At 39.2% G+C, this 17,390-nt stretch overlaps 1 protein-coding gene across 2 annotated transcripts in view; it reads left to right on the forward strand.

Annotated features, from left to right (window-relative positions):
* Positions 1-17,390, forward strand: part of tanc1b (tetratricopeptide repeat, ankyrin repeat and coiled-coil containing 1b) — a 121,413-nt gene that overhangs the window by 67,561 nt on the left and 36,462 nt on the right. For both annotated transcript variants that reach the window (XM_030124466.1, XM_030124467.1), the window contains exons 8-10: positions 10,975-11,097; positions 14,330-14,611; positions 16,587-16,741. In XM_030124466.1, coding sequence (XP_029980326.1) covers positions 10,975-11,097; positions 14,330-14,611; positions 16,587-16,741 — 560 coding nt within the window. The remainder of the gene's footprint in view (positions 1-10,974; positions 11,098-14,329; positions 14,612-16,586; positions 16,742-17,390) is intronic.

A 17,390-nucleotide genomic window follows, 5' to 3' on the forward strand; every position in this document is an offset into this window, starting at 1 on the left:
ATTCACCCAGGCTGCGTTCTGCATTAGTATTTGGCCCTGTGCACACCTGCACTTAGGATAATTATGTTTCTGTTACAAATGTAAAGAAACACAATGACAGGATATTCTTTGCCTACAAAGTATAACATTTAAGGTGAAAACAACCCAGCTATGATTTCTTTCACACGCATCTGGGTTTGGCCTTAGGCACAGGGTGAGCAGCTCAAATGTCTAGAAGGAGCTCAAAGTAGAAGTGCGGCTCCTTAAGGTTAAGGCTGTTTGTGCATCTGATCAGGATGCCTCCTAGATGCCTCCTGCTCATGTTTCACCCGGCCTGCACTAGGACACTTCGGTAATTACCCTGGAAGTGTTGGAGGATGAGGTGGAGAGGAGCTTAGTGTGCTGCAAGAACCAACCTTAATACACCATGAAAAAAAGATGAAAGGACATGAAGAATTTTTCACAGACCTCATTGCAGACCAAAAGTAGAAAATGATACTGGTTTATTGTTCATCTGTATGTATCAGATCACATCCATGTGATATCATGAGTAAGCATAGATGGAGTATTATTTCACTCACCTAAAACTAGAACTGGAGTGTTTTTGTATTAATAGACAAGTATTTGTAAATCAAGGTAAAAAGCAGTTCGCACTAAATTTTTGAAAATTTGGGTAGTTTTCACACAAAACGAGGTTGTGTTTAGTCCAAAGGTTTTCATTGCCTCCAGTTTGCTCCTCTACAGCAGCAATGGTGTAAAACATGACATACTGTTAGCTTAGAAACAGAGTTTGCTAACATATACTAATGACCGGTTCCCAGCACAACACAAACCTCACACAAGTACATAAGCACTTACAAATCTTACATATCATTAGCCTCGTAGTATAATTGCCTAAGTTGTATTTTAAGATTTTCGGAAAAGAAGAAATAACACATTTTTCAGCAAACGCATAAGAACTTTTTATTTATACTGTAAATAGTAAATTTTGAACAGATGTGTGAAAAAGTTAGCAGAAAACTTTGCAATAATGTTTGCATACCAAACAAAAGACTTGGGTCAAATATGAATAATATTTTTAGCCAAAATATGATATGATTATGTAATGATGGTGATAATATTGAACTTTTAAAAACTGAACTAAAATATGTCCACATTTGTAACAGCAATCAACAGGTGTGTAGTTGGGCCTCTAAAATGTCAACTCTGTTTGTAGAAGGAATGTCTGCACACAGCCCAGAAGTGTCATTTGCACTGCTTTGGTTAACACACACACACACACACACACACACACACACTGTGGCTGGTTTGTCCCAGGGCTGTTGTGGAACCTCCAGCAGGGGTGTGTGGAGGCTGCATTTGTTGAAGCAAGTTGCACAAATGTTGGCACGCACCAGCTGTCACTATGGACAGAGCTGTAGTCAGATGCCTCTTTGGGGGAAGTTTGTTATTGTATCATTAAGTGGTGAGATCCATCTAATGGGCTGCTTTTGCAACATTTTTATTTTCTATACTTATGATGACATATTTCTTACTACCATTACCACATTGGCATAAGTCAACTCCAATAGGCGTTACAGATATTTATTCTCCATTTAATGCCAAATATATCCTGTTTATAGGTCATAGCTGACTGGCTCCCTGATAAATTGATTTAAAGTGAATTTGGGAACAATGTGATTTAGCTCACTGTGATACTGCAATGCAGTCCTCTAACCTACATCTCACCTCTCTCCACAGCCTGCAGACACAGCTTAACAAAGTATTTTCACTAGGGGTGTAAATTGAATGATTTCAGTTGGCTATCTAATTTAAATCCAGCTCTGATTTACTTTTAATACCTGTTTTCATAACGAACAATTTAGATCACACTGCTTCCCTTAGATGAGATGGTCACACCAATAAAATTAATTAGGTAGAAAAACAAGTGATTAACTTTACCTCTGCCAGGAAAGTAATGTATCTGTATGTATTTGTCAGTTGGCGAGTTTGCGGTTTTGTCTATCACCAGGCTTGTGAAAAAAATAATGTATAAAACCTTGTTGAAGAGTAAGACATGACAGGGATGAGCCCATCTATATACAGTACAGGCCAAAAGTTTGGACACACCTTCTCATTCTTTGCATTTTCTTTATTTTCATGACTATTTACATTGTAGATTCTCACTGAAGGCATCAAAACTATGAATGAACACATGTGGAATTATGTACTTAACAAAAAAGTGTGAAATAACTGAAAACATATCTTATATTCTAGTTTCTTCAAAGTAGCCACCCTTAGCTCTGATGACTGCTTTGCACACTCTTGCCATTCTCTTGATGAGCATCAAGAGGTAGTCACCTGAAATGGTTTCCTAACAGTCTTGAAGAAGTTCCCAGAGATGCTTAGCACTTGTTGGCCCTTTTGCCTTCACTCTGCGGTCCAGCTCACCCCAAACCATCTCGATTGGGTTCAGGTCCGGTGACTGTGGAGGCCAGGTCATCTGGCGCAGCACTCCATCACTCTCCTTCTTGGTCAAATATCCCTCACACAGCCTGGAGGTGTGTTTGGGGTCATTGTCCTGTTGAAACATAAATGATGGTCCAACTAAACGCAAACCGTATGGAATGGCATGTCACTTCAGGATGCTGTGGTAGCCATGCTGATTCAGGTTGCCTTCAATCTTGAATAAATCCCCAACAGCGTCACCAGCAAAGCACCCCCACGCCATCACACCTCCCTCTCCATGCTTCACGGTGGGAACCAGGCATGTAGCATCCATCCGTTCACCTTTTCTGCGTCGCACAAAGACACGGCGGTTGGATCCAAAGATCTCAAATTTGGACTCATCAGACCAAAGCACAGATTTCCACTGGTCTAATGTCCATTCCTTGGGTTTCTTGGCCCAAATAAATCTCTTCTGTTTGTTGCCTCTCCTTAGCAGTGGTTTCCTAGCAGCTATTTGACCACGAAGGCCTGATTCACGCAGTCTCCTCTTAACAGTTGTTGTAGAGATGTGTCTGCTGCTAGAGCTCTGTGTGGTATTCATCTGGTCTCTAATCTGAGCTGCTGTTAATTTGCGATTTCTGAGGCTGGTGACTCAGATGAACTTATCTTCAGCATCAGAGGTGACTCTTGGTCTTCCTTTCCTGGGGCGGTCCTCATGTGAGCCAGTTTTGTTGGAGCGCTTGATGGTTTTTGCGACTGCACTTGGGGACACATTCAAAGTTTTTGAAATTTTCTAGACTGACTGACCTTCATTTCTTAAAGTAATGATGGCCACTCATTTGTCTTTACTTAGCTGATTGGTTCTCGCCATAATATGTATTCTAACAGTTGTCCAATAGGGCTGTCAGCTGTGCATCAACCTGACTTCTGCACAACACAACTGATGGTCCCAACCCCATCAATAAGGCAAGAAATTCCACTAAGTAACCCTGAAAAGGCACAGCTATGAAGTGAAAACCATTTCAGGTGACTACCTCTTGATGCTCATCAAGAGAATGCCAAGGGTGTGCAAGGCAGTCATCAGAGCTAAGGGTGGCTACTTTGAAGAAACAAGAATATAAGAGATGTTTTCAGTTATTTCACACTTTTTTGTTAAGTACATAATTCCACATGTGTTCATTCATAGTTTTGATGCCTTCAGTGAGAATCTATTCAATTTTCAATTCAATTCAATTCAACTTTATTTGTATAGCCCAATATCACAACAAGGTTATCTCAAAGGGCTTTACAGAGTCAGTTAGAGTAAACAACAGTCAAATGAACAGCAAGAAAATGAGTAGTGTCCAGGGCATCCCCCGTCCTTAGACCCTCCTTCTCGGCAAGGAAAAACTCAAAACCCAGTGGGAAAAGGGAGAAACCTCGGGGAGAACCACAGTGAAGGAGAGATCCACTCCCATGGACGGACAGGCTATAGATGCACCAGGACTGATGGACGTCCATTTGCAGATGTAGTTCTAGTCTACAAGGATGCAGTAGGGTGGACACATGGGGGGTCCATCCCGCTGGATGAGACAGGCAGGGGCGAGGAGGCCCATCCACAGTGGTGAGGCCGAGGACGTCCATCCAGACAGGTGGGGGAGGGGGTCAGGACACAGGACAGGGCAGGACACAGATGGGTCAGCGCAGATCCTGCCATCATTGGCTCCCAAGTGGTTACAACTGAAAAAGTAGCCACTCCCCCGGAGGGGAGTGGGGAAAGGGGACATCGGGTGAATAGCACTGCACAAACTAAGTTGGCTAAATATTAAAAATATAAGTGCAGACCAGAATGGTACGTAGAACCAGAAACAGGAGATAGGACTCAGTGCCTGTACTTCCCCCAGCATTCTTGCTCCTACGGCAGCTTAGACTGAACTGTGGGTTTAGTCTGGTTTGAACTAGCCTGACCATAAGCTTTTTCAAATAGGAATGTTTTTAGCCTGACCTTAAATGTAGAGACTGTGTCGGCCTCTTTAATGTTAGCTGGAAGCTGATTCCATAAAACAGGAGCTTGGTAACTAAAGGCTCTAGCTCCTACTGTACTTTTACAGACCCTGGGAACTACCAGTAGACCTGCATTCTGAGAACGAAGGGTTCTGTTGGGATGGTACGGCATCAGAGCATCTCTGAGATAAGAGGGGCCCATACCATTAATGGTCTTGTATGTGAGGAGGAGGATTTTGAATCTAATTCTAAACTCAATTGGAAGCCAGTGAAGGGCTTGGAGCACAGGGGTGATGTGTTCTCTTCTATTTGTTCCTGTTAGTAGTCTCGCTGCCGCGTTCTGAACCAGTTGATAACTTTTTAGAGAGCTTTTAGGACATGCTACGAGAATCTACAATGTAAATAGTCATGAAAATAAAGAAAATGCAAAGAATGAGAAGGTGTGTCCAAACTTTTGGCCTGTACTGTGTGTATATATGTGGAACTAATCCATAAAATAGGGCAGTGAATTAAAGTATAATTGATCTTAAAGGCATATTCCAAGTTGTGCATGGTCACTGATGTTAGAGTGAACATTGTTTACAATTCTGTCCCACTAATACTCATTAACAATATATATTTAGGTGGCACGGTTTTGTCTCTACTTCTGCATATCTGCAGTTTGCCTGTACTCTGTGACACCATTACTCTTCATTACACTGAAGTAATAACAGTTCTATTTTTGACCCATTTAAGTTAAGCTTTTTAAGAGGGCTTTCAGAGTCAAAGGGCTATATTAGTTTTGGCCTCTGGAATTCCATGATTTTGAAATATTAGCCTGAGCTCCTTGTGTTCGTGCTGCTCGGTCTGAGAGTCGGGCGAACTGTTTTACATCCTGTCTGTAGTGTTTTGCTGTTCAGTAGAGCTTTGTAGTCCAAGGCAGGGTAAGGCACAACAAACAGTGCTTGGTATTAAGAGTCCTTTGTACTGTTTGCAAAATGAGTGACTTGAATGGATTTAAGATACTGGGTCTCTACCTAAATCTGTGGATTGCCAGGCAACTGCAAGACATATTATTCCTCTACAGCATTTAAACCTTGAAAAACAGTGACAAGGTAAGGTTTGGAGACAGCTCACATCTGTGATTTATCAAAACGGTTGAAGTCATCCATACCTGGTGCACGTGAGCACAGTCTGTGATTCACAAGATGTTTGCAAGGGTTAGACAGTAATTTTCCCAAATTAAAAAGTCATGGATGTTAAACTGTTGCAGTACTTCTTCATACCTCTGCATCTGGAGCAGGACATCATGATGAAACTGTTTTCTCTATTCTAGCAGATCAAATGTCCTGTGGTATTTGTGAGGTCATTTCAGGACCACGTCAACTTGTTTAAAGGGATATTTTTGATGTTTTTTTAATCTCTTCAGATAGCAGCAAAGTGGCTGACATTCTGTAGACATTGATCTGTTTAGTTCAGAAACCAAAAAGAAAGCAAAAAAGAAAAAAAAATCCTATCCTCCCGCTGTCTGGAAAGGTCATAGTGACATCTGTTAAAATGTCCAATTTGCCTGAATTGTTGGTGCTTGTATGGCACAGCAGGAGGGAAAAGAAAAGCCACAGCCGAGATCAATTGACCTGAGTGTTGAAGAGCCATTTAAATTTCTACTCAGTGGTGCGCCATTGACAGAACAGAACTTAGAGCTGTAATGCTGCCGCATGCCCTGTCTCAGAGGGACAGTGTGTTGACTGTCTGCCTCCTACCCCCACAGAGCCATCTGGTTGTGATGGACTGACAGTCCCGCTATTATGTAATATCTCTTCAGGAGATACTCAACGCTTACATGACACAGCCTCTGTAATGTTCAAAAATGATCCCAAAAATGTCCAAAATTGAACTGAGTTTATGTGTTGCACATGTTCACTGCATCTCCCAGCAACACTTTTAACTTATGTAATACAATAATTGGTAGGGTAGGAAATCCATGTGAGAGACACCATCTCTTCATTGTGCTTTCATTTTTGTACTGTAGACTCAAAAATAGCCCCCACATTTCTACAGAAAACATGCTGGATACTCACAAATCGAGTTCTTTATTTGTGCTGAACTTAAATCTAAGTTTAAGGCATGTAACCACAAATGTAATTGTCTTATCCCAACAATTTTAGAGCTGATTAGTTGTCTAGTAAGTAACTAAGATGTGGAAACTTAAAGTATCCAGTGTACATTTTGTGTCCAGCTACTTCAAAATTAATGTTTGATATTTTAAAGAAATGAATGTGAAAGTTAATTTGAGTGGATTTTTCTAAGAGGTCAAATTATTGTGTTTGCCATAAAATAAGATGAAACTTTATTGATGCCACAATGGGGAAATTTGCCGATTAATGCTGCAACAGGATGAAGTACAAGAAAATGTGTATGCATAAAGATGGTGCAAAGAACTACTACTACTAATAATAATAATAACTGATAATAGTGTTAAAACTCTATAGGCTATTTACATATATTTACACAAGAAATAGAATAAAAACAAGTAAAATACTGCAGTTTGATAACCAAATTGCAATAAATTCAAAACAGTGTCACTGAATTTGACTGAAAATAAACAATTAATAAAAAAGTACATAGAGTCGTAGCTTTTTGGCTCTTTAGCACCTTTTGTAGAGCACCTCAATTTTTATTAAATATTGCAAATTTGTACCAGTGGATCAATGATGTACCACAAGAAGAAATATAATTTATTCACATCTCATTTATTGTCCCAGCCCTACAAAGCAGCTTATTTTACAAATTCTGTACACAGTCTGTAGGTCCACAAAAAGTCTTCAAAAGGCCTTAATTATCCTTAAAATCCATAATCAATCCTTAAATCTGGACTTAAAGGTCTTAAAATTCCACAGACACAATGAATGATATGGCTATACTTTGGAAACTGTAAAGAATTTGTCATATTTGTGAGTAGTTTTTTTAGCCTAACAGAGATAGGAATGAGTGGAGATTCCAACAGTTATTCATGGGTGGAGGGGTTCAGGTATGAGCTTTAGCAGCTTTAGCATCAGTAGAAACATTAGTCATAGAAAAATGGAAATTTAATGTTAGCTGGATTGAAACATGGTAGAGACTGGTTCAAGCCAATAACTACGAGACCTGTTGTACTGTTATTTTTGTGAATGCGAGATCTTAAATTCAACCAAAGGCGCTTTTAAAAATGTCTTAAAAGTCTATTAATTTGTCTTCCTTAAAGCTGCAGATGCACTGACATTATAACATATCTAGAGGAAATATTACCCTCCGGGTTAGCATCCGTCGACCTGTCCATTTTGTGTCAAGAAGGTTCAAGTTGCATTTTGTTAAACCAGACAAATTGAATAAGTCTGTATTCATCATAATCATACACCAATTGATCAGAGTAAATGAGCAGGAATTCTTCAGTTCTTATTATTTTACATAGACAGAGTCATTTTTCACCTTTAATAAGGAAAGTGGACCAGTGCAGCTAGAGTTATGTTTCCATGGTAACAGGCCAACTTTGTGTGCAGACCAATTATATTCCATTTTTCACTTAGTCTTTTCAAACTAAGGGCATACCAGCTTGGCAGATCAGAGATGGACTGAAGATGAAATGAGGGTGTTCACTACATATCATTCACCATTATCTTCTGAAGCAGTTGTCACAGACTGAACTGGGTTTTATTATTGTTTATTCTATCTCCACAAAATGCAGTTCCAGTGATTATTGTATTATTATTTTTAACACAATAATGTCATTTGTTGTTAGTTGTAACTGATGTTCTATTTGACTTTACTTATTTCTCAGTAAAAATTCCCACTAAAGCAACTGTTTTTTACTTTTGAGTTTTGGAAATTCAGCTTTACTCTTACTTTTTTCCCCTTTTTATTCCTGTAATATCACACATCGTAGTCATAGTGAACCCCTCTGACCTGAAAGGCAAGGAAGTGGGTAGAGTGATGATTGACAAGTCAGGCTGATAAAGGTGATAAGTGGTTGGAGCAGAGGAGCTCAGTCCACTTCCCCGGTCTGTCATGGGAAACACTGAACAGTAGGTTTCAAAGGGCAGATATGCCCAAGGAAAAAAAAGAATAATATTTTCATCAGAATTTGACCTGACAAATATGCAGCTTCAAAGTCGCTGCAAGCTCAGACTTCAATGTATTATATGTAGGTTTTATCTGTCAGTGGTGATGTGCAAGAATAGGAAGGAATTCAGAGACTCAGGGGAGGAAAATTATTAAAGGTGCGAACTGGAGAGAAGGATCTGAGAGATACTGCATGACTCGACAAAAGGAAAAAACGGTTAATGTGCAGAAAGCATCATCACAGACAGAAAGGGAAAAGGGTGTGGAATTAAACCACTTAAGCGAGTCAAACCAAGTCTTAGCTCATTCTTTGCCTATCAGTGGATATGTTTCAGTGTCGGTTTTACACTCTTCATTGGAGAAAATTCAAAGGGATCACATTGCAATAAAAGACAAAAGCCTCATCCTGTGGTCTGCTGATGTCAGTATGGGGTTTTAGTGGTGATTTTCTCCACAGGGACAGTGTTCTGTATTTTTTTTTCGCGCTGGTCTCCTGCTGGCTCACACAGATCACATGAACCCTTTTACCTCATTTTTGCATCTCATATTCTTTATGCATTCATTTATGTTTCTCCTGATTTCACATTGTCTTTTTTCACATGTCTTTCTCTCACCACCCCTCGCCTCTCCAACCAGGACCACTTGAGAAACCCAGTTTATCCCCTTTAATATTGTTACTCTATTTACATCCTAACCAGGCTCTGATAATATGCTGCTCATATTGTCTTTATTCGCTGTCCTGCATGTATCTGTGCAAATGTGTGCAGAATGTAGAGCGGTGTGTATGCATATGTCAAAAAGGAAAGGGGGTTGACACTGTCTTGGAAGGAGTTGCATTCATTTAGCCAGTGCCCGATGCTGTGGATGCTGTGATGGGCTGTGCACTAGAGAGGGGACAGTCAAGCCCTCTGCTCAGCAGCTGAATGCTGCCAGTGTGCCTGCATGGGAGCACTGGGGCAGAGAAAACGCTTTTGTGCCCTCTGTGAGTTCATCCACTGGGAGCACTCTCCAGAGATTTAGCTAAGGGTCTGCACCTTGCCTTCTTGTCTGTATATCGAGGACAAGGGAAGGGCTGGACTGTCTGTCCTCCCAGGCTCTGCTCAGTGGTGTAAGTAGCACTTCATTTTACCTGTAGGCTTAGATTTGGTAGAAAATTAATGCTTTGTTGTCCTGAACTGACTTAGGATTATCTGCATTTACTTAGTTGTTTTCTTGTTTTTTACACCACATTCACAGTTATTGATTAAAGCACCTCATGCTGCAGTAACCACAAGGGTCTTCTTTTATTTTATTGAAAGTTGTATTGATGGCATGGTCCTCAATTACTCTGTTGTTGTTGCTGTTGTCAGCAGAGAGGGTCTAATTAATGGGACATTCCATGAACTAAGTTAGCGGCCAAGTGAGGGAGAGAGAGAGCGAAGAGAAGAGTTGAGTGTTTGTGACAGTCTCTGCCAGCTGAGGCTGATGAAGTAGAAAGTAGAGGCTTTGATTCTCCTCCTCAACAGGGCCAAGAGAGCGTGGATCACCATGGTGATAGTATTGAACAGCAAGGGAAAAGAAGTGCCTTGTTGCACTAATGTACATGTTTATTGTATTAAAAGACCATCTCTCATATTTTAAAAAGTTGAATTGTTTCACATTTATAGGCTCAAGGTGGTGCATGTACAGAATGTAATACTAGAATGGCACATCCTGCATTTGGACTTGAAAACACGTCCATTTTTAAATTCAGAGCTGTAGCAATGTGGTGATAAAAGCTTATTGTAGTAACTGAGTTTTGTTTGTTTTTCTTTTTGTTTTGTTTTCATGCTGCATACAGATTTTTAACAACCAATTTAGAATTCGAGTTTTTTTTTTTTGTCATATCTGATATTGAACTCAACAAATTATTCAAGTATGTCACTTAGTGCTGAGGGAAATTAGAAATAAGAATTGTGAGATGAGTTGATGAATAACTGAATTCACCAGATAATCAACAGATTAATCTCTAATGTAGAGATGATTTGGTCTAGAATCGATTGAGAGTACAGTGAAGCTCTAAACAAACTTCTTACTTGATTTCAAAGAAATAACTAATTGTGAAATGTCAGCTATTTCTGTAATTGCAGATAGATTTCACCTCTTTTGTCAAAGTAAGATAAAGGTAATTTGGCCCTTACAACCCAACAGCTGTGTTTTTGGGGATGGATCTCTGGCTCCTACGTGCACAGCTGTCAACTCAAATCAGTGAAAAAAGAGCATTTCTGTGCTGTCGCAGATTCTGCCATTCTCTCTACTACATATTACCAGTACCTGCACATAGCGCCTCAAGCAAACTACAAATGTCAGAGCACACTGGGTTACCTCTCCTTCACTCATCTTCTCTCGGAGATGTCACATGTCGCAGAATTTCACTTGTGTGTGTGTGTGTGTGTGTGTGTGTGTGTGTGCGCGCATCTGTGCTGCTCTTTACAGCTGATGTGACAGTTCAGTTGTATAACTCTATGTGAACTCTGTCTTCCTCTACAGCGACCAGTTCCACAAAACTGGAAGACCTGAGCTTTCTTGATGAGCAGCGTAACACCCCCCTGCGGACATCTATTCGCCTGCCGTGGCATAATACTGGAGGAAGGCCACCTCAGGACTCCAAAGGTTAGTACTCTTAAAACTCAGAGGGAATGATGCATCCGCAGGGTTCAGGCTCAGACCCAGCCAGTTCTCCAGCTGATAAACACACTTCGAGATTGTGACAATATTGCCACGCTTTTTGTTCATTTCTCAGTGTGTCATAGAGTTAGTTCTGTCAGTTTTCACATATTTGTCTGCGTTACTGTCAGCAGATTGAATCATCAGTTGTAAAACAGAAAAACTGCAGGCTGTCAGAAAAAGTGTTGAAACAGTGATTTGGAATGGTGACTCTTTTACCCCTTAGGAGGAAATTATAAGAAGGTTTGCAATTTGTCATTAAAGGTGGAGGAAAACATTTCACTCCACCCACTACATGATTTTGATGTGTTTGACAAAATCGACAAGAGTTTCGATGGGGGTCACAAGGGGCTGAAAGGTCACGTGTAGATGTGAGAGACGAGAGTAGATGATATACGTCTGCAGGACAGAGCATCACAAAATGCCCATACAGCATCATATAACGCTTGGAAAGGGTCTTTTTATTTATTTTTGTATTTCCTTACCATATAACACAAGTGTACTTTAAAAAATCAATATCACTTTATGTGTATGTTATATTTGGAACAGGGAACTGAAGCCCAGCAGCGCTCTTCAGATCAACCAAACTCGCTGGCAATAACAGCAATTCTGCAACTGCTTGTCTACTTTTTTCCCAAATGAGTCCAGTGGTTTCAAAATAATCAGTCTGAATAGAGTGCTTTTACAGTGTGAAAAATTAGTCGTGGTGACAGGTGAAAACACAGTGGCAGTAAAGGCAAAGAAAAGAAATAAAAGTACTATTGTAGGAAGTACTGTTTTAAAGAATAAACATGCTATTATTGCAATATACACAGTTATATACAGTACATCAAAGAATAAATAATACTGGTTATGAGTGTGTGTTCTTGTGATGTGATGTCCTGCTCAAATGGGGCATTTTAACATTTTTTATTCACCATTAGAAAATGAATTACGTTTTTCAAGCTACAACTGAAGAGCACATAGGTACATTTGTATTTACAGAGAGTTAACACAAATTTTTGTAATAAATAGGGCTGTCAAAATTAATGCATTAACTCAGATTAATCCATCATCATGATTAATCTGATTAAAAATTTGAATGCAATTAACCAATCTGCAGTGCAGAATGACTGAATGTTTCTAACAACGCATTTCGGGCAGTTTGTCCAAGTAGAGTTAGCGTTGCGCATGAACACTTGGGCAGTTGATCTGGTAGTGACAGGCAACAGAACCAACCCATAAAGATGGAAGATGCTAAACAGCACGTTGGCCCTCTGGATGGAAATATGAGGACAAAAAAACCCAAGACAGAACAGTCGATCAACATAAAGTTCTATACACACTCTGCAAGGAGTTTTCTTTTTACCAAAGCACTTCCATCTTAAAATACCATATTACACGAAGCATACCTTACCTGCTAGCATGTTGCCCAGTTTGCGACAAACACATTAAGTGCATATGTTTCCTTCTTTCTTGAGTCTGTTTGCTCATGCAAAATGAAACAAAGTAATATAGATTAAAAGTTAATATTTAATTGTGATTGATCTAAATTAATCCACAGCAACCCTGTTATTAATCTGATTAAAAATGTTAATCGCTTGACAGCGATATAAAATATAAATTCCATGACATAATAATCCTAAATGGTTCACGCTACATCAGCCTCAAGATCAGAAACCTCAAGATGAATTTAAAATGTCTTAAATCATCCATTCTCACCTGTAATTGTCTAAATGTTCTCTATTATCACCAGTATTGGTGCGTTTCACCATATTTAAGTCTTATGATTTAGCTCAAAACCTTCTTTTAATGTTTAAAGCCCCTTAAAGGTCAACACTTTTCATTGCTCCTACTTCAATTAAACCTTGTGTGAGACAGCAGAAACTAAAGCAAACACTTTCATCTTGTAGCACAAACACTGCTGCACTGACTGATACTAATCCCTCAATATCAGAAAGCAGACTGAAGAATTGGCACTCCTGCACACAGATGAGATAATTTTAGGTTTTCTCCAACCACCCGCCTTTATCTTGTTAAATGTTGTGAACCCATAGCCTCAAAGTGAAATCCCACAGAGTAAATATTTGATGAGACATGAATATTTTAATATGACATCATTAGATACTCCAACTTAAGATTCTTTTTTCCACACCCATTTAAACATGTTGCTTGAGAGGCATTATGTGAGTATTTAATATACCTGTTGATGAAATATGTCATCTTTTCCAGACAGAAGAAATAAAGTAGTTAATTTTCCTAAAGCATATTAGAGGATGGACAACAGGTTAGGCCAACAGTATCATTATTTTCAAGAGCAGACAGCAGGATTTGTTAATATACTGTGCATCATAGGTAAATATTCATCCAAATTTCTATATGAATTAAACTTTTATTGATGATTCAGTTCTTTTTGGAGAAAATTATGAAAGACAACAACAAATGAGCTCATCACAGAGATACATAATGGCTTCTGTTGTTATAATTCTATCTAAGATACTAGAAAGTTGGAATAGTTTCATTAGAATATGAAACTTTTCAGCAGGCAGTATTTTTTAAACAATATTAAATTTATGTCATCTTTTCTATGATTTCACCCATTAGCATTTGGTAATGTGGTTGTTTTGCTTTGGAGAGGGTCATTTGTGCATCCATTCAGAGAAATTCTAGCATTTATATTGTGAACAAAGCTTACCTATCAATAGATACTTTTTTGGACCACAGGCATGGCCCTTTTTCAAAAGAGTCATTTTTCTTGCTGCTTGAATAGTAGTAATAATAACATTGACTACTAACAATAGAAGAAAGTGTTTCCTAAGAGGCATCAGCAGCAGTGTACTCATACAGTCTTACAATTGGTTTCAGCTTTAAGGTAGGTCTATTAAAGGTTAATCAGTGAAACAATGCTCTTAGATCTGTTTCTTTCAGCAAAAACATGGTTGAAATTCTATCAAAGCAGTCCCTGAGAAAACGTGTTATTGAATTACACGGCAAAAAGATGCAGTTATCTTGTATTAATTGAGGCTAAATTAGAATCCTGCTTTAGTTTGATTGATATTCCAGTATGAAAAAATAGACAGAAAGCATGAGAAGCATTTGTCATGCCTCTGTTTCCTCTAACACTACATGTTTTGTCTGAAATAATGATCTCATTTGCAATGTTTCAGACGCAGTTTTATTTCCTTTCCCTTTTCCGCAGCTCGTTTTTCTCCCTACAAACCTGCGGACATTATGCTTAAACCTCTGCTGTTCGAGGTGCCCAGCATCACCACAGACTCTGTATTCGTCGGCCGGGATTGGCTGTTTCAGGAGCTGGAGGATGTCCTGAAGGCCAGTGAGACCACAGAGAGCCACGGTGCCGTAGTGGTGGGCAGCGTGGGATACGGAAAAACGGCCATCATCTCTCGACTAGTCGCATTAAGCTGCCACGGAGGTCGCATGCGCCAGATCGCCTCCAACAGTCCCAGTGCTTCTCCAAAAGGTAATCAGTTTGTGTTAGTTGCCTTTAGTTATGAGCAGGGCATTACTTTTGAATCAATCTTGTTACATGAGCGTGTTAATATTAGTTTGTAGAGGGTGAGTATCCAATGGGAGTGCATTCACTAACACCAATAATGCCCCCCATCAACTAACAAAGTAAGGGTTTGGCTTCCTGGTCGGCTAATCCACCTTAACAGCATATAACATTATAGTTTTTAAACTTATTATAATTATTATTAGGGATGGGAATTGATAAGAATTTAGTGGTTCCATTTTCAATGTCATTTTTTGTCAATCCCATCGACTCTCATTGGATGAGGGAGGGGGGATAGATGACGGGGTGCGACAAGGAGGATAATGATGAAATGAGGGGGATGTTACCTATGGATGGCTATAATAACCCCCACCACATTTTTTTGGGGGGGGGTGACAGGAGGCTCATGATGACGTAAGAGGGTGTTTGTTCAAAAAAGGTTGAGAACCACTGCTTTTGTACAAATGGCTTTGCTTGCAGTATTTCTTTAATGTTAAATATGCACTAGGGATGTAACGATATGAAAATTTCGTATCACGGTTATTGTGACCAAAATTATCCCGGTTATCATTGTTATCGCGGTATTGTTGAAATTGTGCTCAAAATGTTCAAAAAGTACTTATACACACACTGAAATAATTTAACCAAGTTGTATTTTGGAAAAAAGAACAACAACAAAAAAAAATAATAATAAAATAATCGGCACAATGCACTTTCTGTTGGCAGAAACATTCAAATATTAACTCTTTGTGGTCTGAGCCTATTTTAGCCGTTTTTCAGTACTTTTGATTTTGCCTTTATATACTATATAAACAAATGTTTACTGTACCCATGTTTGGGATCTTTTTTTCAGCGCAACTTCATTTATATCATCTGTCTATTGTTTTTTTCACTTTAACCTACTATATCAACACAATAGGACAAAAAGCACACACAATATATATAAAATCCGATTTGAAAAATATATATACATTATTGCATAAATAACTCAAAGATGCTTAACGAACCTTTTCATAGACTTTAAAAGTGAATATTGGTGCCAGATATTAGGTATATAAAATTAAAATTGTAATAAATTAAAACTATACTCAAATATTTGACATAAAAGCAGATCTTTACAAAGACATTTTCTATGGAAAAGTGCGGTAATCAAACACGGTTATCATGATAATTAGACTTTAAACGGTAATACTAACCATCTGCAATTTTACCGCAGTTTATCGTTATACTGATAATCGTTACATCCCTAATATGCACTAACATTTTGCATTTGATTTGAACAAAACTCAGTAAGGGTTATGTAAGTGTAATTAAAGGGGTATGAGGGCTACCTGCTGCAGCCTCTGAGCCTTGTCGTATGTAAATGTAATTTTAGGACACGGAGATTATTCATAAACAGTAGTGACAGCAGGTTGACACTGTGAAATGTTGCTAACATTAACAGTACCGATAGATCCTGGAGGAGTTTAATGTTTGGCTGTGACAGAGGATGCCTTACTATAACGCTCCGCCTCCAGAGTCACTGCCACCTTCACTACAAGAAGCAAATCAAAGACATCACATTCGTTTAGTTTAATTGGATGCTGTAGTTTCTGCACTTTAGTGGTATTTCCTCTTTGTCATAATGGAAGCTCTGCAACTGTTGCAAATGGCCCTAGTGTCGTCTTTACTGGTGAAACAACCAATTATGGAAATGGCGTGTGATGCATTTGACGGGATGACGTTACCGATAAGTGTAATCGTTAAGCAAGCAGACTAACAATTCGAAGGACCTGAGCTACTGGGAACCTGTTCTCTACAAGAACCGTTTCTCGACTCCCATCCCTACTTATTATAGTTCTTCTTGTTGTAAGTGTAACACAAGCATATGCCACTTAAATGCAGACATTCCAGTGTATATTTTTAGTGTATAGAAATGACTCAGTCACTCCGTCTCTGCCAGGTGGCGGTGGACAAAGCACAGAACTACCCCTCAGCCAGCCCCCACAGCCCACTCCACCCTCCAGTGCTTCGAATACACTGAGGACCAACAGCTGCCCAGGGACCCCAGAGATACAGCGGCGTAGAGAGGAGGCTGTCAGACGCCTGGCTGCAAAGGTAAGTCTTCACCCAGAGCATCAACATTCAAGATCAGTCCTTGTGCCATTGTTCTGAATCCTTCAAGACAATGATCCATCCTTTAAAACAAACATTTACCTTTAATTATGTATTGCAGCCTTATCAAAATGCTTATTACGCTGTCACATAAGAAGAAAGTTTTTTTGAGCGAATCATCATGAGATGTACACATCTGGTGTGTACAGTGAACAATTTAGAGACACTTAATCCTGGAAATTCTTGGAAAATCTGTTGGCTTCTCTTTTCCTAAGTGTAATCAGGGAAGCCGGTTTCTTATTACAGAGATGGTGGTGGAATACAGAGTTGCCCTTAGTATGTATGAAATGCACTGCAGAAACCTGATGCTGGCACCGCTCAGTTGATTTATTTGTGTGCGTGTGTTTGTTTAAGATTTATGGTTGTTTATGTTCGTTTGTTTGAAATCCAGGCTATGAAATATGGATGGTTGTTTTGAAATCCGCTGAGATTATGAAAGACAGCTCCACCAGTTGTCTTATCACAGACCTTTAATATTACAGACGTATTCGATTTGAGCTGCAGTGGGCTTAGGTAAAGAGCTGGCCGAAAAAAATATTCAATATTAATGTCAGCAGCATCTCAGTACTGCAGTGTGAATCTGAAAAAAAAA

Source organism: Sphaeramia orbicularis, chromosome 21 (assembly GCF_902148855.1).
Source record: "Sphaeramia orbicularis chromosome 21, fSphaOr1.1, whole genome shotgun sequence".
Taxonomy (NCBI): Eukaryota; Metazoa; Chordata; class Actinopteri; order Kurtiformes; family Apogonidae; genus Sphaeramia; species Sphaeramia orbicularis.